Below are 23,154 nucleotides of genomic sequence, written 5' to 3' on the forward strand. Positions count from 1 at the left end.
AACACTATGTAGTACACATTACTGATGATAAGGACGGTCGTAAGTGCACTTCGTTTTAACTGAGATGCATCCCTAAGTCAGGGTCTACTTGTGTAGTATTCTTCTATGAACTATAAACCTCACTTACAGCCTGCTAGTTTCTGGACCCTAGTGCCTGGCAGAGGGGAGGCACTCAAATACTCTATTTGCCAGGTTTACTTCAGACTGGCTAAGACGACAGGTCAGACTTTGCTGAAAATTTACTCTTACAAGTACTAGAACTATCTGTCTATAGCTTCTTAAAGCTGAGAAACGTACCAGAGGGGAAAAAATTAAGGACCCCTCCCTACTCACTAAATAAAAATAATTCTTCTTATGTGCACAAATACAAAATTTTGCTACTTTGCTTATGACCTTTATTTAACTACAAAACAAAAATTAATTTACAAATCAAATACACGAAACTACAAAATCACTAACATTTAAAATTGAAATTACTTTTACTTCACAGGTGATAACATTCTATTGAAATTAAAATGCCTTTCAAAGTGAATATGGTATTTATGCTTTGGTGCTGGTTTTGTTTTTTGTTTAGTTTGTTTTTAAGTCCAACATATTTATATGACCCTGGTCATAAGATACTTGTGCTCTGCCACTTATTACCTGGGTGACATTGGGCAAGTTAACTAACCTCTCAAGCCCTCAGTTTCCTCACCTATAAAGTAGCCATTACCATATTTGCCATAATAATAGATAACAAAAACAAGTATTTTAAATGCTTTATCTATCCTAACTCATTTCACTTTCACAGCAAGGTTATTAAATGGGTACTATTTTTATTATCACTCTCATTTTTCAGTTGGAAAACATCAGAAAAAATAACTTACTCAAGGCCACATCACCAATAAGTATGACTGAGGTAGGATTCCAAGCCAGATCTTCATGGTTAACCACCACCACATGGTGTCTCTCATAATATTATAGCCTAAAAATAAGTCCTAGCTCATCAAGATTAAATACATTGATACATGCCAAGTTCTTAGAATTACGTCTGGCTCATAATAACATTTAACAAATAGTGGCTACAGTTGTTACTTTCTCATATCTCCCCTCACTTTTTGAGAGTGCAGTGATGTCACGTGCGTCTTCACTTGACAAGAATGCATCAGATACCAAGCCTACATCAGTTCTTTTCTCATCAGTCTGGGCCAATGAAGTGGTGAAACAGAGTCTGCATACTCATATACCAGCTTGCTAGAGCAGATGTGGGCCCAGGGATATCCCCAGAATAAATTCATATTAATTCTATTTTATGTAACATTCAAAATTAAAACACTGGTGGACACCTAAGAATACACTGAAGGGTCTTCCCCACACCCTTCAAAGACCCAAATTATAGAGCTGTTCACTTGTTTACACTTTTGAAAGGACATGTGAGACAGCCCAGTGGCTACTTTAAAAACAATTTTTTTTTTTTGCCCAGCACAGTACCTGGCACACAGTTGGGACTCACATGTTTGCTGAATTGAATTCCCCAGCCAACAAAGGCAGGGAGAAATTACCCAGAGACAGGCAGAAGGGAAAGACTGCAAAGCCAAATGCGTCAGCGGGAGCCACGCAGTACAAACAATAAAAACACCAGATCAAATTAGGCAAAGGACACTTGTCATGATAACTATAGCTGTGACTGACTTAGCTAGAACTGAGATCAGATGGGGTGGGCCCAGCTCATCAACACCTCTCGAGTTCAAATCCAATTTTTTTTTTTCTCCTTTACATTTAGGATTTCTTTGTAGGTATTAAAAATAATCTGCCTTACTTTCTAAACCAAACCAAACCCAGTGCTGTCGAGTCGATTCCGACTCAAAGCGACCCCATAGGACAGAGCAGAACTGCCCCACAGAGTTTCCAAGGAGCGCCTGGTAGATTTGAACTGCTGACCCTTTGGTTAGCAGCCGTAGCACTTAACCACTACGCCACCAGGGCTTCCTTACTTTCTACGGTCCACAATTGATCCTGGCCGCTTAACTACAACATAAAAACAAGCCTGGGAATGGGGAAGCCTTATGAGGCGGTGACTGGCTTCTGTGCCATTCTAGGGCAGATGTGTCCATCTCTTCGACTTTTAAACAACCAATTAACTATCCCCGCAGTCTCATGCATCCCCATCCCATCGCCGTGATGGTGCAGAAATCACGTAGCCACGCTGATGTCACCTGTCAGGTAACGGGTCTCCAAGGGACTCTTCTGGGATGTCCACTCGGGTGCTGCGGAGAGAACATGGCTTCCGGCTTCTAACTAGCAGGCTGGTCTGAGTTCACTAGTCCCCAGGGCCTGCGACTCCCTCCCTAGGATCTGGAGCCGAGGGATTGGGACATGCGTTGGGAGGATGTAAGGGAAAGCTCAGACGAGCTCAGTTAGAAGATCGCAACGGTGCTACGTGGGCGGAGGAAAGAGGAGGCCTAGCTGCCCCTTTTTGCTTCTGCGGCAGCCGGCAGCCGGGATCATCTGGAAAGAAGCCAGGGATGCCCTAGAAGCGGAAGCCTCAATGAGGCCAATTACAGGCCTTGTTCTGTGCCTTATAAAGAAACCCTCTCTAGGCGAGCTCCCTCCACTCCCAAGCGGGAGCGGGGACCCGCAGGGATCGAGATCTTTCTACCACCGGAAGTCTAAATGGCCCCTTACACACCCGCCTAAGAACCTGAAACTACGAGGCTACTGCTGCCAAGAAGGACCTTAGTCAAAATCACCTGAGGAGTTTTGAAAAATGCACACCCTGGGACCCAGACTCTTGGTACGTTCATTATAATCTGAGGTGGAGCCCGAAAATCTGCTGGTTTCCCGAGCCTTGGCAATCCCCGCTTGGCCCCAGCGAAGCTTCTCCCCTTCCACCTCTCCGCCCACGCATCCCCTTCCAGACCGATCCTAGAAACGCTATTTCCTAGGACTAGGCTGTCAACCTCGGAGAACAGCATCCAAGGGTCCACCGCGCCGGGGCGCCTCCTGGGCACCGCCACGCCCCCTGGCCAGGCTGGAGGCGCCCCCGTCGCAGCCTAGCACCCATACCTTGCCTGATCACTTCCAGCAGCTCCTTTTCCTCCTGGGTCAGCTCGCCTTTCTTTATGTGAACCATTGCTTCCGCCAGCTTGAAAGTTATTCTGTTTCTTTGGGAGTATTAAAAAGAAACGATGTGTCTGTGTTAGGAACGTCGGCAGCGAAGGGGCAACCTGAGACCAGGACCCAGGGTAGCAGACCGCGGAAGAGCTGGAATTCCCGCCCTCCTCCTGCAGGCAGCGTTCGGCGGGCGAACTCCGGCGAGCCGGGCGGGCAGTCTCTGCAGGCCCGGGGTGGTCACCGCCCCTCGAGCGCCATTGGCCAGAGCGGGAGGAGGAGCTGCAGGAGGCGGCAGCAAGAGGCTCCCATTGGACCAACCTTGGTAGGAAAAACCAAATAGGAAAATTGGAGGGGGGAGGCTTAAATTCCTTTTACACGTTCCCTACATGCATCCCAACCGCTTTAGATATTTGCGACAACTAAATATTTAAAGTTCTCTTTCTGTTAGCTTTTTGTTAGGCGATGGCTTCTTGGTTCGGACAGGGGCCCCCCAGGCCTCGCGACAACCCCCGCGATGATCCCCAGGAATGACCTGGCCGGGGCTGGGGGCGGGCTGGGAGGCCGGGGCGGTGCGGGAGGAGGGGCTGCGTCGGGCTCAGTGTGTCGGTGTCAATGTGTCTGTCCTTCACTCCTCCATTGTCTGCCGCCGCCACTGCCGCCTCCTCCGCTGCCGGAATCGTCGCAGCCTCCAGCCTCGCGCGTCGCCGCTACCTCCTCGGACAGGTAAGAGCGACTCAGGTGGGCCAGAGGGAGTGGCAAGGGCTGCTGGAGCCGCGGCTGCCGCCCCTCTGGGGGCTTCCACCGGGGCTGGAGGTGGCCGGGAGGAAGCATGTGCCTACCGTGACGCCTCCTGCGGCTCTCCGCGGGGAAACTTACCCTCGACCGTCGCCACCGCGTATACCGTTCGTCAGTGCCCCAGGGTGGAGACCTTCCACTCGCCACGTTTGGCCGCCCCGGGAGACCCTGGGACCTCGAGCTGACGGGGGCCAGCCATGCGGTGGGAAGTGGCGAGTGTGCTTCGTCTTGTGCGTGGCACCGCCAGATGCGGCTCCCGGGGAGGCCGGGAGTGGGGCTCTGGGCTAGGGGTAAGAAGGAGAGCTCCCCGTTAGGAGCGAGGTGAGCGCAGGAGGGTAGACTCGGGAGAGTGTACTTCTCTTTTGGCAAGACTCGCCCTCCGCACTACTTGTCATCTCCTCTCTGGCTTTTCTGGGAGCTGTAGAAGAAAACCTGATCTCGTTGCCCGATAGTGCCTGTTAAGGCTGTTTGGAAGCAATTTACACTTGCACTAATACATCGTTAATGAGAGACAGTCTTGGAGAGGAGGAAGGAAGGGCCTCTTCGCTTTGCCTAGAGTTCCCAGCGTCTTTGTAACTCAGATCTTGAGATTTATGGAAATAGGGGGAGGGGGGAAGGAGGGTGGGGATCAAACTAGTGTTGCTGTCTATATATAGCCTCAGATTAGCCTTTTAATCCAACCTTCATTCAAGTGTGATATGCAGCTTCGAGCTTCAACCATAGGTAAGAAGAACGGGGGTAAATACAAGTGTGTACCCTCCTGTGGCTCAGAAACAAGGTTTGTTTGCTACATTATGAAGTCAGTCATTCCTCCAGAGCGTGCATCAGTTACATATTTACGGCAATAATGAAAGCTTTTTTTAGAAATTAATGTTTACATTTTACTGTTGTTTCTCTACAGACTAGTATTGATGTTTCTCTCAAGACCCATCTGCTTCAATGAGAAATATCTGAATAATTATGTCAATGGGTTTTTGTTAAGCATCCCCAGGACACTCTTTCTCCCCATAGTGCCATATATGAAGTGAAATGAATTTTCCTCTGGCCTTATGCCTTCATTTTGCTTGAAGCATTTACTAACACTTCTGAAAATCTGGGAAGATGCTCATCTTTATTTCCTGCCTTTAATAAAAATCTTTCCTAATCTCCAGCTGTTTTCTAAGACTCATTTTTAGAGGGTGGGGCAGATCTGAGTGGGGACATCACACTTGAAAATTGCCTGATATCATTCATCATCATGTATAACAAAGAAACTTTTGTCCATGTTTAAATGATGTGGCTGTTTAAACAACAACAAGTAGTAAGGCTGTGGAGAGTGGTATTTTGTAACACTTAAAATGCTGTTATTGCCACAGTTACAATTGGTTTATGGCATAGTGTCATGTAGGGGAACCCACAAACCTAAGTAAATACTTTAGAGTAACCTCCCCCAGCATGTGACTTGACATTTTACCAGTGGATACATGGGCAAAATTAGGTACTTCATTGCCAGTATTTCCATCTCTTATGCCAAATTTTGGCTTTGATTACTTGAAGGTCACACCTGTTTGTCTCACTAGCATTGCCAGTTCCTCGAGGAAAGCAACTTATTTTTTTGGTACCTCCTGCTACCTAGCTGGAATTTAGTGATCTGTGAATACATGCCCTCAGTAAATTTACATTCAATGCCATTTAAAGAGAAGGAAAAACTAACACCTACCTGCAACTGCAGATACATCGTATGTTCAGTTTAAATTTCTAGAAACAGATATGTAATGGGTAGTGCTCATCAGATGGATAACATTAGTCATTTTGTACAATGTAAATATTTAATTAAGACTAAATTTTTTTTTTTTTTTTTTTTAGCTAATGAGTGTACATTTGATTAGGCCAAGAAACTTTTCTTGTACCTAGAGTGTATTCACATCAAAGAAATTTTACTGCTAACAAAAGTGGCTACTACATGTTGAGTATTTAGTCTGTGCCAGATATTTGACTAGATGCTTTGCATAGGATTATTTTAGTTGTTGTCATAACAGCCCAGAATTAGCCAATTTTATCCCCATGTCTGCAAATAAGGGGAAAGAAATGAAAGAAAGTTGATTAACTTGCCAACAGCCCCACAGTTAGGAAGTGTCAAAGCCAGAACTGAAACCAAGCTCTGTCTCTAAAAGCTTTTCTCTTTCACTATCTCTGCTTATGTGCTTTGCAGTAAGGTGGGAGTTATGTATTCTTTTGACTAGCTAACAGGTGATACGTTACCATGGTTCAACATACCTGAAGGAGCCCAGTGGGTTAAAGGTTAAGTGCTAGGCTGCTAACCAAAAGGTCAGCAGTTCGAACTCACTAGGTCACTAGCCACTCCTTGGGAGAAAGATGTGGCAGTCTGTGTCTGTACAGATTATAGCCTTGGAAAGCCTGTGGGGCAATTCCAACCCTGTCCAAGTCGAAATCGACTCTACACCAACCGGTTTGGTCTTTGGTAACAGGCCAGAAGTACCAAAGTTAAGTCTCCCTCTCACCTCTTTCGTCAGGCCCCTCTCCATGCCCCACAACCAATGGTATCTGTTCTCATACCCTTCCAAAGATATTTTATGTGTTCATAGCTTATCTGTATATTTCTACCTATATTTTTTTTTAATAGAAATGGGAGCATACTAACACACCATTCCATACTTAGCAATAGAATGTATAGGCTGATTTAGTGGCTCTTCTGTTACTTTCCTCGCCTGCTTAAAAATAATGATTTCTGAAATTTTCTTATATGTGTCCCAGCATCTGTTTTTTTCTTCTACCACTGTCCTAGACCTCTCCTAGCTTATTGCAATGGATTCCTAAGTCGCCTGCTTCTCTCTCGCTTCTTCCAATCAAGTTAATTCAAGAAACTACCAGGTCAATAAACATTAAGTCCTGTCATCCACGGGGGACGAGACTTATACCCTATAAAGACAGAACTAACTCACTTAAACTGAGACCCAGGTCTGACCTGGAAGGTTCCTACTACTGGCCCCAGCCTGCATTTCCAGTCAGCCAGCCCCTCCCACACACTCTGCTGTAACTTCACCACGCTGCTAGTTCCCTAACATGCCAGTAATTCCAACCCCTTTGTTGCTACTTTTCTCTTCCTGGAATGACTTTCCCTTCCCTCCTCACTGATTCCCCCCTTTCCAGAACTGTTGAACTGGTCAGCTTTTAAGACGCTACTTAAACATAACCTCTTTCTCCAGCTTTCATGATCGCCTCCTTTTTCCCCTCCCCACCCCAGTCAATGATGGGAGTATAAACACCAGTAAACCTGTGTATGTCCCTCAGCAAGTAGAAGTAGGTAAAATCTTTACACACGGGTGCTGTTAATTTGTAACAAAGTTGCTGGTGCCAATAATGGTGTCTTCTGTTCTCTCCTAAGACTGCGGTGGTGGTTCAGTTGTAGAAGACCCCATTTCAATTTGCGGCCAGTGCACCTCTAGCGCAGCCATCACTTGACTGCAGTGGAGGCTTGTGCGTTGCTGTGATGCTGAACAGGTTTCGGCAGAGCTTCCGAGACTAAAATAAACTAGAAAGAAAGGCCTGACAATCTACCGTAGAAAATCAGCCAATGAAAACTCTGTGGATCACAACAGTTGGATCCCATTGTGCATGGCATTGCTGTCATTCGGGGCCAACTCGATGGCATCTAACAAGAACAATTCTGTCTTCTTATGGCCTCTTACCCTCCTTCTCTCCAATTAACATCATTGCTTATTTATCTGAGCCTTTGTGAAAATACCTAAAGCCCATTTCTCATCATATTCTGTTATGGTTATTATTAGTAGGAGGAGTCGTCACTGTATGGTGCAAATGGTTAAACACTTGACTACTAACTGAAAGGTTGGTGGTTCAGATCCACCCAGAGGTACTTCAGAAGACAGACCTTGTAATCTGCTTCCAAAAGGTCACAGCCTTGAAACCACTATGGAGTGGTTCTACTTTTCACACATAGGGCGCCCATGAGTCAGAATGCACTCGACACCAACTAACAACGACAATAACTGATAGTAGTAATATCGATGTATTTGACCCCTTCTCCTTCTGTACTATAAATTAGATATAATTTACCTTTATTTCTCGAGAATGTAACCCGATGTTTTACACCTAGTGTATGCTGAGAACATGCTGAGTTGAATTCAGTTTTATCTCCAAGTTATTTCAGGTGGATTTGTTTCCCTATTTGACTGATCCTCCCAGGTGATGTGATGTGATGTGGCACTAATCACAAACAACCATAAGCAAGAGCAGAAGGTCTGAAAAACGTTTTGAGTCTCAGGCATCTTGACATTTCAAAGAATGCAATTAATTAAGAAAAAATGTTTACATGCACACATACAAATTGGACATACCATTCCAGGAGTCTCCCATTAAAGTCATGACCTACAGCTCCCTGCTTTAAGAGCATACTGTTTTTATTGCAGGGGAATAATGCATTGTGAGGATTATATCTTGCAAAGTAGTACTTTCCTTGCCATCTAACTTTCTTTTTTTAGACTTAAGTACATTTCTTGACTATGTATTAAGAACTTTTTTAAGCTTGATGATAATATTGTGGTTATATTTTTAAAAGATCCTTTATGTCTTAGAGACACATACTGCTGTATTTAGGGAGAAAGTTATGTGATGTCTGACATTTGCTTTAATATAATTCTATGGCAGTGGGGAACAGACTGGGTAAGAGTATAAATGAGACAAAGTTGACTATGCTGTAACTGTTGAAGCTGGATAGTGGGGACATTGGCTTCGTTGTACTGTTTTCTCTACTTTTGGATGTGATTGAAAATTTCCATAATAAAGTTTTAAAAGGGAAAATTTGGAAGTATAACAGCCTCTAAAAATTTGTTTTTTTAAGAAAACGTGAGAAAGTAATATGAATATGAATGCTCTTTTTCTTTACTTGGAGTTTAGCTTACACAATTATTTCTTTAAATGTTGTATCATTACACCTAACACTGTAGAGTACTGTCTTGCAAACAGTGCATTTCCATAAACACCATATCACATTTTAACTTCTCCATAAAACTAAAACCAAACCAAAACACCAAACTCATTGCCATCAAGTGAATTCCAACTCACAATGACCCTATAGGACAGAGTAGGACTTGCGCAGAAGGTTTCCAAGGCTCTAACCTTTATGGAAGCCGACTGCCACATCTTTCTGTCACAGAGCATCTAACTAGCTAACTGCTAACCTTTAGATTAATAGCTGGGCACTTAACCACTGCACCACCAGGTCTCATTTCACAAAACTAAAAGGTAGATGGCATTGCCCAGTGCTTGTATCATGAACTTATGAGTATCTTACTGGCAGGTAATCTTCATCTTTTTTGGAAACTAATTTCCTGGACAAGTCTGAACAAGAGGTGAAAATATATTTAGTTATCTGAGAAAATTAAGATATGAGTAGACATACTGACTTTCTTGTATGCCCCATAAACCAGCTCAGAAGGCATTTCTGAAAAAGAAGTACCAAGACTGTCTTAAGCAATGTCACCATTGTTAGATTAGTATACTCATGTAGGAACATCAGAACCAGGCTCAGCACCAGATATACTGGCTACTGAGGGTTGCTTAACTAAATGCTTATTTTGACACCTACTTTCTGGATTCTTGCTACTTTATAACTTAGTGTTTCTTCATGTTTAAGCTTCTTAAGTTTTAGACTTAATAAATTTTAATGTTTGCAAAGGCCGTGTGTAATGAAATCTTTTTTTATATAAAGTCTTTATATAATTTGTCTTCCGAGACTTTGAAGAATATTTTAAGAATATTTAATTATGCTTCAAAGCCAAGTCCTCACGAAGTCTAAAGATGATATAGCCAGTCCAATATCATTGTCCAGTATTGGTGAGGGATACGTTAGTATGCGTGTACCTTCAACTCAAAAGATGGAGAAGGTGTCACTGTGGAATTTAAAACACTAGGCTGGAGTGCTGTTATCACTGAGTATAAGACTGTTCCACTAACTAAAAGTATAAAACTATTTCCACTTCAGAAGGAATATGGTGGCATTCATATTCCCGATAAATATATTTTATACTATGAAATTGGTATTTTTATGTCTTGTGATTTGGTTATTTATTGTGGGATTGTAGACAAAGCAGCTCTTAACACATTCAACAGCCTCTGAGTAAAACCTCATCCTGGGTCTGTTGATTGTGGAGTATAACGGCCCTATTAAGTGGCCTCTTCTGACCTGTTAGGGAGCAATTGTGATGCCCCCTGGGAGACAGCCAAGCATGGGTACAGGCCTGGGAATTGGAGTGAAGAGACCAAAGCTTAAGTCTTCAGTGACTAGATATATTTTCCAAGGCAATTTTCCTTACTTTCAGCTTCCTCATATGTAAAATAGGAATACTAACCGAACGTACAGGGTGACTGAAGATTCTTGAAGATACCCTTGAACTATAAAATTTTACATAAAAATTGTTATTTTAGGGCCAATTTGTCAGATTTTTACAGTATGGAAATATATAAATAACATAGTTATAGGCCTAGTTGATATATCTTTTCAAAGTAAAATGTGTATAAACATTACCGTTTGCCATACCCTATTTTCTTACATTTTCGAAGATGAAAATTATTTTTAAAGAGATTTTTTAGTGAAAGATATAACTTTTTTTATATTGATAAGAAAGACCTTGGTGTACATCTGTTATGTTGTTCACTGGATCACAAAGGATAAGTCATGATTTTTTGTCCTCAGGAGAATTACACTGTGCTCAAAGAGATAAAATCAGCCCCTGAAACAATAGGGACTGAAGTAATCATTCCAAAGCCTTGCGCTGCTCCTGTCAGCCCACAGCTCAGATACCTTTCAGAATTTTCCTTTGCATATTCAATTTGCAGCCTGGCTCCTGCCGGTCTTTCACCTTTAATTCTCACTCCTCTACCTACCCATCACACTTAGAGCACTTAGAGCCCCTGGAATGTCCTACTTGCTCCATTTCTGTTTATCAAATTATACTCAGATCCTCCTCATCTTAAATGATCCTCCTCTACACAGTTTTCTCCCATTCCCAGCCAGTGCAGTACAGACACAAATGTGGAATCCAGAACAAGGGAACTCATTGGGAGGGCTGGTTCAAGGAGAAGGTGAGACTTGAGCTGAGCCTTGAAGGATTGATGGATTTGGGAAGGCAAGCCATAAAAAGGAGAGCATTCCAAGGAAAACTACCCTCAAGGAAACAACCCTATACAGTATTATAGAGCTATAATTTTACTGCTCACCATACTGGAGCTAGAAATGATTTTATTCAAAAGCATGTTTTCCTCAATATGACCACTTTTTAAAATTAAAGCGTTAGGTTATGTATTAGAGCACATTTTGCTCATATGTTCCTGCTCTCAAATAATTAGTAACATTTAATATCAACATATTTAATGTTTCAGACTAAATCGGAAATTACAAACTGACATCTTCAAAATTAATGGTAGCAAGAAAGTTGGTAATGGACATAAAAAGAAATGATGGGGAAGAAAATCATATAGTTATTAGAATATTTTACCCTTGCATACAAAATGATTTGAATTTATGCAAAAAGGCTAGAGAATAAAATGAGTGGGAACTTCGTTGTGAAGTTTATTTTGCAAATAAAACATGTCTGAACTTGTTTGTGTCTCTATCGTAAAGGGATTTTAGGACTTGTTTCTCTCAATTTGATTTTTTTTTTTCCTGCTATTTTTGCCGATGAGTAACAATGTTGCTGAAACAGTTAAACCCGAGAGATACAACTCAAAGATTTAATAGTCAGATTACTGTGAATTATTTTAAGTGTATGTGGTGGTCATTAGACGTTTCCACAGCATGTTCCTCTGTATTTATTAGGGAAAAGAAAAACATATATGATGATTTAGAATTTCTGGATCTGTTTTTTTTTTTTCTTTTTTCTTTTTTTAAAATACAAATCCACCAACGCTAGCAGGGCATAAACAGGAATACTTTTCATTTCATCTTGTTCTGGTGTGTATTGAGGCCATAGGTCTCTTTAGCAAGTAGCTTTTGAGCACTTAAGTGCCAAGTGGAATGGTTTGGCCTGTTCTAATTTGGTATACTTTGAGTAAAGAGTGCCAAAAAATGTTCAGATAGTCATATTTGTAAACTATTTTGAAAATAAAGCTTTAGGTTGCTCATTAAATGAACCATTCTTTTGTTAAACACCAGGGAGACAATGCTTTCATTATTGTCTTGATTTTTAATGTTAGATGTTTCCTTTGTCAAAAAAGAAAGAAAGAAATGATAATATATAAGAAAGGATAATGACCCAGGTTAATATTGAAGAGAGAGAATATAATCCTTTAGATATCTTTAATTTTCATCATTCTGATAATATGTTAATATAAAAAAACCGTTAAGTCTGTATAATATGTAAAATTATTTTTTTAATATTTCAACTTATTTTTATACTAGATGAAAAATTAAAAAAAAAATAATAATTTGGCATAGTGGTCAAGTGCTACAGCTGCTAACCAAAAGGTTGGCAGTTTGATTCCATCAGGTGCTCCTTGGAAACCCCACGGGGTGATTCTTCTCTGTCCTATAAGGCCGCTATGAGTCGGAATCAACTCGACAGAAACAGGTTTTTATTCCTTTTGAGGACTTCTGGCTAAATCTCAAGAAAACCACCAGGTGGGGTGAGTAATAATAAGGAATGATAACACTGTAAAGAATGTATCATTTTATAATATGATACAACTATGTAACATTCTGCCAGCATCCCCTTCTTTTTGTATGTCCACACAAAGGATTTTAATGCTGTTCAAACTAACCTGGACAACTTCCTGGATTTAGGGTCATTTCTAAAGTGGCAGAGGAAGGTAGGGCACAAGCATGACATATGTTTTTCTCAATGTATAAGGGAATAGAATGGGCTCATTATAGACAAGAAAGAGAACCCAAGTTGATGGTACAGAGGACACTACTGGCCAGAGGAAAGGGATGTGCATGTTGGTGTTTGTGAGTGTCAAGATTGTATTTTTCTTGGAATCCATTAAGGAATGCGTAACAACTCACCTGCCGAATCAACTAGCCCTGAAAATGGATGGTGCTGGAACATCAGGGCCCTACTTGGCTGTCCCCAGAAGTCGGGCGGGATGGGAAGGGAAGAATAGAAAGTTTGTGTTGAGTTGAGCCCATGTAGGAAATATTTTGAAAACTGAGTCCTGTAGTGCTAGAAGCCATAAAAAAGAGGCAGGGTTTATGTTCAATCCTCTCTCTAAAGATGAATGGTTTTTCTTCATTAATAGAACTCTTTGGCTAACAGTTTGATGTTTCAGAGGTAACTTATGCTAATGAAATTTACCCAAATGCTGAACTCGATTCTAAATCAACATTTATGCTATACTGTATCTAACTCTAAACCATAAAGTCTATGAGGCAAATAATGAAAAAGCTGCCTTTGAGAATCATATAAATAACTACCCAAGACATGACAAAAACTCTGCTAGGCTATTTGGAAAGTCCACTGAACCGAGACTGAGTTGATCAGGTGCTGGCCCTACCCTTGCATGTATGTAAGCTCCAGAAGGTCAGGGAGTTTTCTGCTTTGCTCCCTGCTGTATCACTGATACTAGAATGTTTGACCTCAGTCTGTGGTGTGCCCTCTGAGCTGGAGGAATGTTAGATGAGAGCTTGGATTTAGGTCCATGGTTTTCAAAGTATTTCATGCCTCGTGGATATCAGGTATATCATGAATATCAATTATAACTTACAAAGTAATTGTTGTTAGCTGTCATGGAGTTGGCCCCCAACTCATGGCAACCCCATGCACAGCAGAACAAAAGGCTAGCTGACCCTGTACCATCCTATGATCAGTTGTGGATTTGATTCTCTTTTGACCCACGGGATTTTCAGAAATAGATTGCCAAGTCTTTCTTTCTAGTCCATCTTAGTGTGGAAGCTCCACTGAACCAGTCCGCCACTGGCCGACTGGTGGTGGATGCACTACAGGTAGCTGCACGTAAGAAATCGAACCTGGGTCTCCTGCAGAGAAGGTGAGAATTCCACCACAACCACCAATGCCTCCTCTAAAAAGTAATTTAACATATGTTAAATTATTAAAATATTAACAAACACAACTGCAACCCAAATGCATCACAGGATGTATTATAGCGTACTAGAGACCATCAATGCATTTTGACCTGTACTGCTAGATTTTTGTGCAGTGCGTGAAACAAAGCTCTACCCAGAGCTAGAATGGGAGCATCATGAAACTTGTCTTATTTCATCCTCCCTGTATATCCATTGACTAGCACCGAACCTGCTGTGTTTGGTAAATGAATAAACGAATGAATGATTCTCTATGTGTTTGAACCTTGGGAAAAAAGTGTAATTGAGAATTTGTAGCTCTGCATTGTTAATTTCTAACTTAAATTTGTGTGGTCCGCTCCTATGAAATTGTGTAAGGGAGAACAGGCCCATGGCATCAGTGTGCTGTCCCCTTTAACCTCTAGGCTGCGCTTTGGCATTTCTGTTCAGTTCATGCTCTCTTCGTGTGTATAAGTAACTTTTTTTTTTATTCCTGTGCAACCCTTCAAATAAAACTTTACCTGCTGGACAAGTTTGAGCAGATCCTCTTCTAGAAGGATGGGGGCCGGAGTAGTTTGGTTGAGAGAAGTGATAAGTGAACGAATGTTTGGATTCTGCCTACCACTGCCTTCTTTGAGCATTCTGAAGGTCCATTACCATGTTTTTAAGCAATTGCTTCAAAACAAAATTCTCTCACCACTTACCAATCTAGGACATTATCCTGTTCCAGAAGATTCTGTTTTCATCTCCTTCCTAAAACCCTCTGATGAGAGAAACTCACTTCAATCCCCTTTACCTTCAAGAGTTATCTTCTCACTTCCTATTGGAACAAATAGTCACAGACACTCCCATCAGTTTTGTGTCTGTCAGGTCTTAATTAACTTACTTTGCTCTCTGATATTCAGTGCTCCACTCCCTGATGATTTCTTTCTCCTTGTCTGCCTAACTTGAGTTAGGGGGCCTGTGGTGGTGGTGTATGCTGTCAACAAGTGCCAAACCTCTAGGTAGAAAGTAAATCTCATGTAAAAATCATCTTTCTCTTCTAGTAAGTAAGGCTGAAAATCTATTTAGCTATCTTCCTATGAAGTAGCACTTTTCTGGAGGAAAGAATATTTGAAATGAGGAGACTCTTTTTGAAAATTACTTCTTTTTTTTTTTCAGTATAGGTAAAAATACCAAAGAAGAATGAAGTCTCCTAGTAGGACTGACTTGACATTCTTAATAGCTTTGTACCATGGGGTTTCAGGGACTCTATGAAAATTGTCACTCTTTGATGCCTAAATTTGAAATGTTCCAACAGAATAAAGTTTAGGCTTTAGTTAACATGCAAATCTGTGCTCTTCAGATAATTATATTTTAAAAATGAATATTAAACCCTTTTCTAAATGTAAGACACTCCTGGAAGAAGTTGACAGCAGCGACTTCTAGCCTAGGGTACATTTTAAATTTTCTCCGGTCCTCTCCCCTTGATAAGTTATAATATTAAATCTAACAAATTAGAAAGGAAGTAATTATTGACTGTCTGACATGAGCTAAATATTGATGAAAATACATTTAAAAAGTTAAGGATCTTAATTGTCTTGTTTAAACAAAAAAACGTGAAGAATTGACAAACATTAAATACATCTTTATGTGGAAGTGGTTGATTTTAGAGTTCACCATTTTTGATATATCCTGGATGACTGGAATCCCTCACATTTAACACAAAACCAACCTTTACATTTCAAGGGCAAAGTGATGTAAGACTTCTTAACGTGCTTTCTAATTACTTTGAGATTCTTTTACGTGGAACTAAAGCAGTGCATAAACAGTGCATGGGAACACAAATTGATGCTTCTTATTTTGACAGCATGTACTTAAAATGAGCATACCTTTCAGACCAGTTATCCTGTTTCCAGGAACTTTTTCTAGAGATATTCTCTCACAAGGTATTAGTATGCATAGTAATATTCATTTCATCTTAAAAAAAAAAAAAAAAAAGGAAACAGCCAAATGCCATGAACATGCTGTTAGTTGCTCTCCAGTTGGCCCCCAACTCATGGCAACCTGGTGTATGACTGAATGAAAGGCTGCCCGATTCTGTGCCATCCACGTTATTGGTTGTGGATTAGACAACTGCTATCCGTAGGGTGATTTTTGGAAGTAGATCAGCAGGCCTTTCTTCCTAGTCCGACTTAGTCTGGAAGCTCTGCCGAAACCTGTTCGACATCATACCAACAGGCAAGCTTCCACTGACAGATGGATGGTGGGTGCCCATGGCCGAGCGTGAACCTGGGTCTCCCACAGTGGGAACTAAGAATTCTACCACTGAACCACCCATACTTTGTGCCGTGACAATAGAACTGGCTTAATAAATAATGGTCTGTCCATACAACACAATACTGTGGAGTCATTAAAAAGAATAAAGGAGATCCGTAGTACTGAAATGAATGATAGCCAAAATAAGAAAAAAAAATCCAAGATACATAATTATGGGGGAGGAGGAAGCAAGTCACAGAACACTATTGATTTTTGATAGCATATAGCTTGACACATGTTAGGTGTCCAACATAAATGTCCAATATATTCAGATATATGTGTATATTACATATGTGCCATGTATGATCCTTATATATGCATAGGCATGTTCTGAATGGGTTCATAAGATACTGTTAAAACTGTTGCTGTCAAGTCAATTCCAGCTCATTGCAAGGCTGTAATCTTTAGGGAAGCAGACTGGCACTTCTTTCTCACATGGAGCAGATGGTAGGTTCGAACCTTTAGTTTAGCAGCCACACGCTTAGCCACTGTGCTACCAGGGCTCCTAAAAAAAAAAAAAAAAAAAAAAAACGATACTGTTAAAAGGGTTAAAAGATTTATTATTTCTATTGAGTGGAACTAGGACATGAGATCGGGAATGTAAGATTGGGAAGTGGACTTTTTACTTCGTATCCTTCTGTAGTTTGTTAGTTTTAGACATTAGTGTATTATTACTTTGTAGTTTAGTTTAAAGGAGCTAATTAAAATTAAAAAAAAAAAAAAGAGAGGCTACCTTTTCTTTTTTCCCCCCAAGCATAGAACTATAATATGATGAGCAAATTTCAAGAACATTTCCCTCTCCAAAAGATTTCTGCTCCTCCTAACGTGATACATTAGAGCGCATTGCTTTTAAAAGATGCTAGAAGATGCCATTGAGCCAAGTCACATAACTCCAAGTTGGAAGGCAAGTAATTTTTTTTTTAAAGCTACACTTTAGTGTAATATTAGAAAAGATGATAAAACTGAATTTTTAATTTTTTCTGTATATATGCATCAAAATAAGAATGAAGGATTATACATATTACATTAAAATTACACATATTCTATTAAAATTATATATATTATATTAGAATTATACATATTACAGTGTAAACTGATAATTGCTGAAAGTTAGTATATGTATTTTTCCTCGATTTTCCCCTAAATTTTCTATAGTATGATGAACTGATTTTATGATGAGGGATTTTTTCAGTAATTATCTTTTCGACAATAGGTGTTAATTTTTTTACACCTTTGTCAAATAATCAACTGGCATACATTATAATATATATGACCATATATTAATGAGATAAACAAATAGGTGACATAAAACCAAACCATGAGCAGTGCAGACCTTCCTCATATATCTACTTATGTAAATTTATACGTATTTACTGTTGATGCTTCATTCGTTCTAGTGCAATGTCAGACATATAATAGATACCGCCAGAAGCTTGACAAATTAATAAATATATTTAAACCATAGCTGGACATTTAGTCACTGGACATCCCTTTTTATAGGCTGGCATTTACTCTAAATTCTCAGAATTTACTCTCTGAAATATTGTAGGTATGTACAACATGTTATCTTGTAGACAAAAGTTCTAAGGGCCTTGACTTATGTTGAGCAGATGTTTTAGGACACTACTATTTAAAATAATCTGAAACATTATATTTGAAGAAAGGACTTTGTAGCAGCCAAAATATGCTACAGGTGTGTCGTGTATGCATGCTTGCATCTTTCAAAGTGCTGAGGAAAATAGGATGACATCTGCAAGATTAGGCCATATGAAAGGTTGACTGAACTAGGTCAGTTGCTGGGGGAAGGGAAGAATCTGGAGAGATTCCATTCAGGGTAAGGGTATGGGGGCCCCAGAAGGGAATATGCATGCCTGAAGCGACTCCATCCAGACTACATTGAGTAGTGGGCAGGAGTTGATAAGCCGAATTGGAATTATTTGGGCAGTTATTTTACACTTTTGAAAAGTTTGGGAAATATCCTTGAGATGAAATAAGCAAGATTATATAATTGTCTTAATTGGTTTCTATATATTTTTATAATATTCATATTTTTATTTACAGGGAAACAAAAAATCAGTACACAGATATTAGATGGGTATACTAGTAAGTTTAAGAAGTAAAATAATTTTGGAAATGTTTAAATGAAAATTAAATTATGGTGCATTTATGTCTTAAGGAAGATTTTGAATTAAAGTCTTACCACTATTTTTTCACAGCATGGCTCCTATGGGCTTTAATAATTCTTAACTTATGGAGTTAGCTACTCAGCACAGTTTAAGATTCTGCCACTAATGTCCCTTGCTGCAAAATATGTTTGTAAATTTTGGAGGAAGAAACTTATTAAGTTTCATGCTTTTTAAGAAAGACATTCCTGTTCTTTTATTCTGTTAAGTATGTTTTTGTTGTTGTGTCAAGTCGATGGCAACTCATAGCAACTCTATAGGACAGAGCAGAACTGCCCCACAGGGTTTCCTAGGCTGTAAATCTTTATGGAAGTGAATTGCCATGTCTTTTCTCCCACCAAGCTGAACTGCTGACCTTTCAGTTAGCAGCCGAGTGCTTAACCATTGCACCACCAGAGTGCCTCGATTAAGTATAACAGCGGTATTTTTTAATGCAGAAGGTAATACTTTATTTTATTTAGAAACATTTTTTTTGTGTCATTAAACTAATATTTTAAATTATTTGTTTTTCACTGATAAATGCTACAAATTGCATTGAATTTGTTAGGGGTTATAGTTTTTTTTTTTTATAGTTAAGCTTTTAGTTTTTGAGTTTGAGTGTGAAGAAGCTAATAAAAATCATTACATAGATATTAAACAAACAAGGTAATGCTCCTCTGGACAATGAATTATATATCGGCATCTATTTGTTCCTTTACAGAGTTAATAATTTAAACTTTTAGAGCAATTTAATTATTTTTGTTTCTTTTGAGAGAATGGTGCAACAATGTTAGCATCCTCGGAGATCCCTGGATATGACAGTAAATGCAGTCACTTAAACTTAACGTTCTGAGACGGATTTTATGATGCTTGTTCTTACAGTTTTAGCTTTAATGGAAAGGAGAATAGTCTATAATTTGGGCGAGTTTTTCATGGTAAATGACTTTGTTCCTCATTTAGAATATGAAATAAAAGATAATTCCGGGAACTTGCTCTTAATGCAAAATTTTTCATGAGAATATAGCAGTAAAGTAGCTCCATTTTTTAAAAAATGCTGTGTTGCTAGGGGTTATTGTACCTTTATGAAGTACTTGAAATTTTTAGCAGTTTTGTTGCCTTATATGTATATTTTCTTAGAATCAAAACTCCTTTTCTCCGATTGTTATGAAAGTAGTATTGACTGCACACAGGGTTTCACTTTCAAGTTTGGTACTTTTCCTTTTCTTTTTCACTACAGCCACAGCTTTGAAATTTGAATAAAGCATCCCTCAAAGCTTCTTTATTTGAAACTTATAATAAGCAAAAGTAACTGTGCTTTGGATATATAATTTCATCTTTTTATTAAAGTGTTTTGGGGCCATATCAAATATTTTAGTGCCCGGTATGGTTACCACTAGCCATATTGGCTATTAGAATTCAAATTTTAATTAATATGAAAATTAAATATGATTAAACATTCAGTTCCTTAGACACATTAACCACATATCTCAAGGGCTCAAGAGCCACATGTGTCTCTTAGCTACAATATTACACCATGAAGATATAGAACATTTCTGTCACCACAGGCAGTTTTATTGAACACACTGTTTGAAAGCAGGAGTCCAAAAACTACAACCTGGGGACCAAATCTGGCCCACTGCATCCTTTGTAAATAAAGTTTTATTGGAATAGAGCATATGGCCGTTCATTCACGTATTGTCTATGGCTGCTTTCACGCTGTAACAGTAGAGTTCAATAGTTGCAACAGAGACTGTATGGCCCACAAAGCCTCAATATTTTCTATCTATCCCTTTACAGAAAAAGCTTGTGACTCCTGCTCCAGAGTATACATATTCATACATCTGAGGCTGTTTGAATAGCATGTTTTTTATATGCATACCATGTATTAGTAAGTAGAGTGTCATGTAAGGCAGATTATCACAGTTCAGAAATGAGCCAGACCAAACGAACAGTCAGAAATAGTGTCAAAACAAACCTCTAGATTATTGTCATAGCAAGTGACCTCTTGTAGAGACAATTAAAAGGTAAGCCCCTTTCTGGTAGTTCATATTCTTTCCAAAATGAAGAGAATTAAAGGAAGAAGAATCCTAGACAAGACTAAATAACATTCAGGGTGCCAATTCACTCAAGGTGGGCTGAGCAACTGGCAGAATTAGAGTGCAGTTGCCATAAGACCTCTTTGTGCTGCTGGCCATTGTCACACCTGGGCCCAGACCCTGGTTGGGGATTAAGCGATGGAATCTTCAGAGGACACAAGGTCATTTAGAAGATTGATAGAGTGAGGTAGGGTGAAATTTATCTAATATAGACCTAGAAATCTTTAATTAACTCTAGGCTTCAATGAAATTTACTCAAAAAATTTTTTAACTCAATATAGAACCTAGTTTCTATTTTTCTTTTTTTTTTTATTAATTGAATCCTTTTAGTATTTTTATGGTCCCCTTTTATCTTGTGAAATACCAAAAAAAAAAAAAAAGTAATTCTATTGGATGATATGCATGAAATCTACTTGTTTTACCTTCATTTTCTTTGTTTTTCGAAAATGCTGTTTAAGCTATGGAACTATTCCATTTTGGTCTGACATGAGGGGTGTGTGTGTGTGTGTGTGTGTGCGTGTGTGTGTGTGTGTTTGGCTTTAAATTTTTTCAGCGGAAGCCAAATTGTCGTGAGGCATGGATTGTACCCCAAATATTATTTGTCTTGAGGATTCTGTGTTGAATTCTGATTTATTTTCCCCTTACATATTTTTAGTTGATTTCAAACAATAAATTGTAATGCAATACAGATACAATAAAAGTTAGCTTTTGACATTAGCCTAATAGAACTGTCTGGGTTTCTTTGTTACTTTCCCAGGTTTAAACTATCACGGTTTCCTATTCAAAGTGCCCTTGATTCTCTTCAGCCAGGGCTTCAGTAAGTGCCTTATAAAGCCTGCCCCTCACTAGAGCAGATTATAGTGTAGCACAGAGAGCTAAATTTAGAGGGAAGCAGAGCCTCTGCTCCAAATAGTAACAGTTAAACGATAGATACTCTTCTCGGTGAACGAAATATCTTCATTTAGTCTTTCACTGCCAGTTGGTAAGTCTTGCTTTTTGTTAGTTTGTTTTAATTTTTTGATGTTATTGTTATTCTCCAGGTAGAATATATTGAGGGTGTGAAAAGTAAATCTACATAATTGGCCTATAAGAAACAAATTTTTGTGTTTAGAACTGAAATAAGCATTAATGAAGCTAAAGGTTTTTAAAATAGGGTAATTCTTTTATAGGCTATGTTTGGTGGTAATTCTCCATTAGCAGAAAAATAGAAGCAAGGCGTAACAGTAGAGTTAATTAGGGAATTTTGTGAGTTTATATTCTGGACCCTAAAATAAAACTTTTATTAGAGAGGGCTCACACTTAAATGATTAATTATAAAATAAAAACATCCATGGAAGAGGGTAAATCCTTCCTTGCAAGCTCACGGGCTAGAGAAGTTTCAGCCTAGTTTACTCTGTTTTTGCACCTGGGTATGAGACCCAAACTCTTGACAGGTATTTTTCTTTGCGAACATAAGAAAGGAGACAATATGGGAGACGCATTTATATATATAATTATCATTTTGGTCCCAGTGAAATGTAAGGCTGATCCAGAGCAAATCTGTTGAAAATGCCAACAGGGAAATTTCTGAATGAAAGAGCCGAGCAGTGCATATAAATAATGAATTAGAAGCTCTATTTCTAACATCCATCAAATGAAATGGGATTTCATTGATTACGCTTATTGCATTTGAACTATTTTAAAATATAGCTGTTGCCCCATTCACATACTGCAATAAGTCACTTTCTCTGCCTCTGTTCTGGGTCTGATTGTTTCACCTATCACATCGTATTGTATATATTTGGATTTTATCTCTCCCACTAGGCCCTGTGCTCCTTGAGGGCATGAATTCTACCTTTGTATCTCAAAGCTTAATATACGAAGTTAATTTTACTTTTACAGGATTGGTAAAATTCTCTCTACTCAAGCCATGAAATAAGTTACTTTTTTGTGTTTGTTGCTTTATTCTTAATTGACCTCACTTTTTACATAATGATGTAATTTGAAGTTTTTAATGATAAACAGATTGTTATGTGAAGCTTGAAGTTTCTCTTCATAGCGAGTGAAGAGAATTTTGGTATATAAATTGACTAATAATTTTCTCATGTTCTTCCCTTTTGGTTTTCTAACTCCAGTCTTTGCACATTTCATTATAATGCTTTGTCTTCTCGAATTGCCCTTTGGAATTTGTTCAGCTCTTTTATACGATCATTTCTTCCATTCACTTTAGCTATTCTATGTTCAATAGCAAGTTTCAGAGTCTCTTCTGACATCCATTTTGGTCGTTTCTTCCCTGTCATTTTAATGACCTTTTTGCTTCTTTCAGGTATGATGTCCATGATGCCATTCCACAACTCGTCTGGTCTTTGGTCATTAGTGTTCAGTGCATCAAATCTGTTCCTGAGATAGTCTCTAAATTTAGGTGGGATATACTCAGGGTCTTATGTTGGCTCTTGTGGACTAGTTTTAATTTTCTTCAGCTTCACTTGAACTTGCATATGAGCAATTGATGGCCTATTCTGCAGTCGGCTCCTGGCCTTGTTCTGACTGATGATATTGAGCTTCTCCGTCAGCTCTTTCCACAGATGTAGTCGATTTGATTCCAAGTGTTTTCCATCCTGTGAGGTCCACATGTACAGTCACTGCTTGTGTTGTTGAAAAAAAGGTATCTGCAATGAATAAGTCCTTGGTCTTACAA

The 23,154-nt window shown here is 39.2% G+C and overlaps 2 protein-coding genes across 4 annotated transcripts in view; one reads left to right on the forward strand and one right to left on the reverse strand.

Annotated features, from left to right (window-relative positions):
* The window catches only part of ANKMY2 (ankyrin repeat and MYND domain containing 2), a 34,405-nt gene extending 31,094 nt beyond the window's left edge, over positions 1-3,311 (reverse strand). For both annotated transcript variants that reach the window (XM_023544381.2, XM_010587228.3), the window contains exon 1: positions 3,046-3,311. In XM_023544381.2, coding sequence (XP_023400149.1) covers positions 3,046-3,112 — 67 coding nt within the window. In that variant the 5' untranslated portion in view covers positions 3,113-3,311. The remainder of the gene's footprint in view (positions 1-3,045) is intronic.
* A 374-nt stretch (positions 3,312-3,685) lies between these two features.
* BZW2 (basic leucine zipper and W2 domains 2) overlaps positions 3,686-23,154 on the forward strand; it is a 93,233-nt gene continuing 73,764 nt past the window's right edge. For both annotated transcript variants that reach the window (XM_064290031.1, XM_003407095.4), the window contains exon 1: positions 3,686-3,816. The gene's annotated coding sequence lies outside the window, so the exon portion shown is untranslated. The remainder of the gene's footprint in view (positions 3,817-23,154) is intronic.

This window comes from Loxodonta africana, chromosome 8 (assembly GCF_030014295.1).
Source record: "Loxodonta africana isolate mLoxAfr1 chromosome 8, mLoxAfr1.hap2, whole genome shotgun sequence".
Taxonomy (NCBI): Eukaryota; Metazoa; Chordata; class Mammalia; order Proboscidea; family Elephantidae; genus Loxodonta; species Loxodonta africana.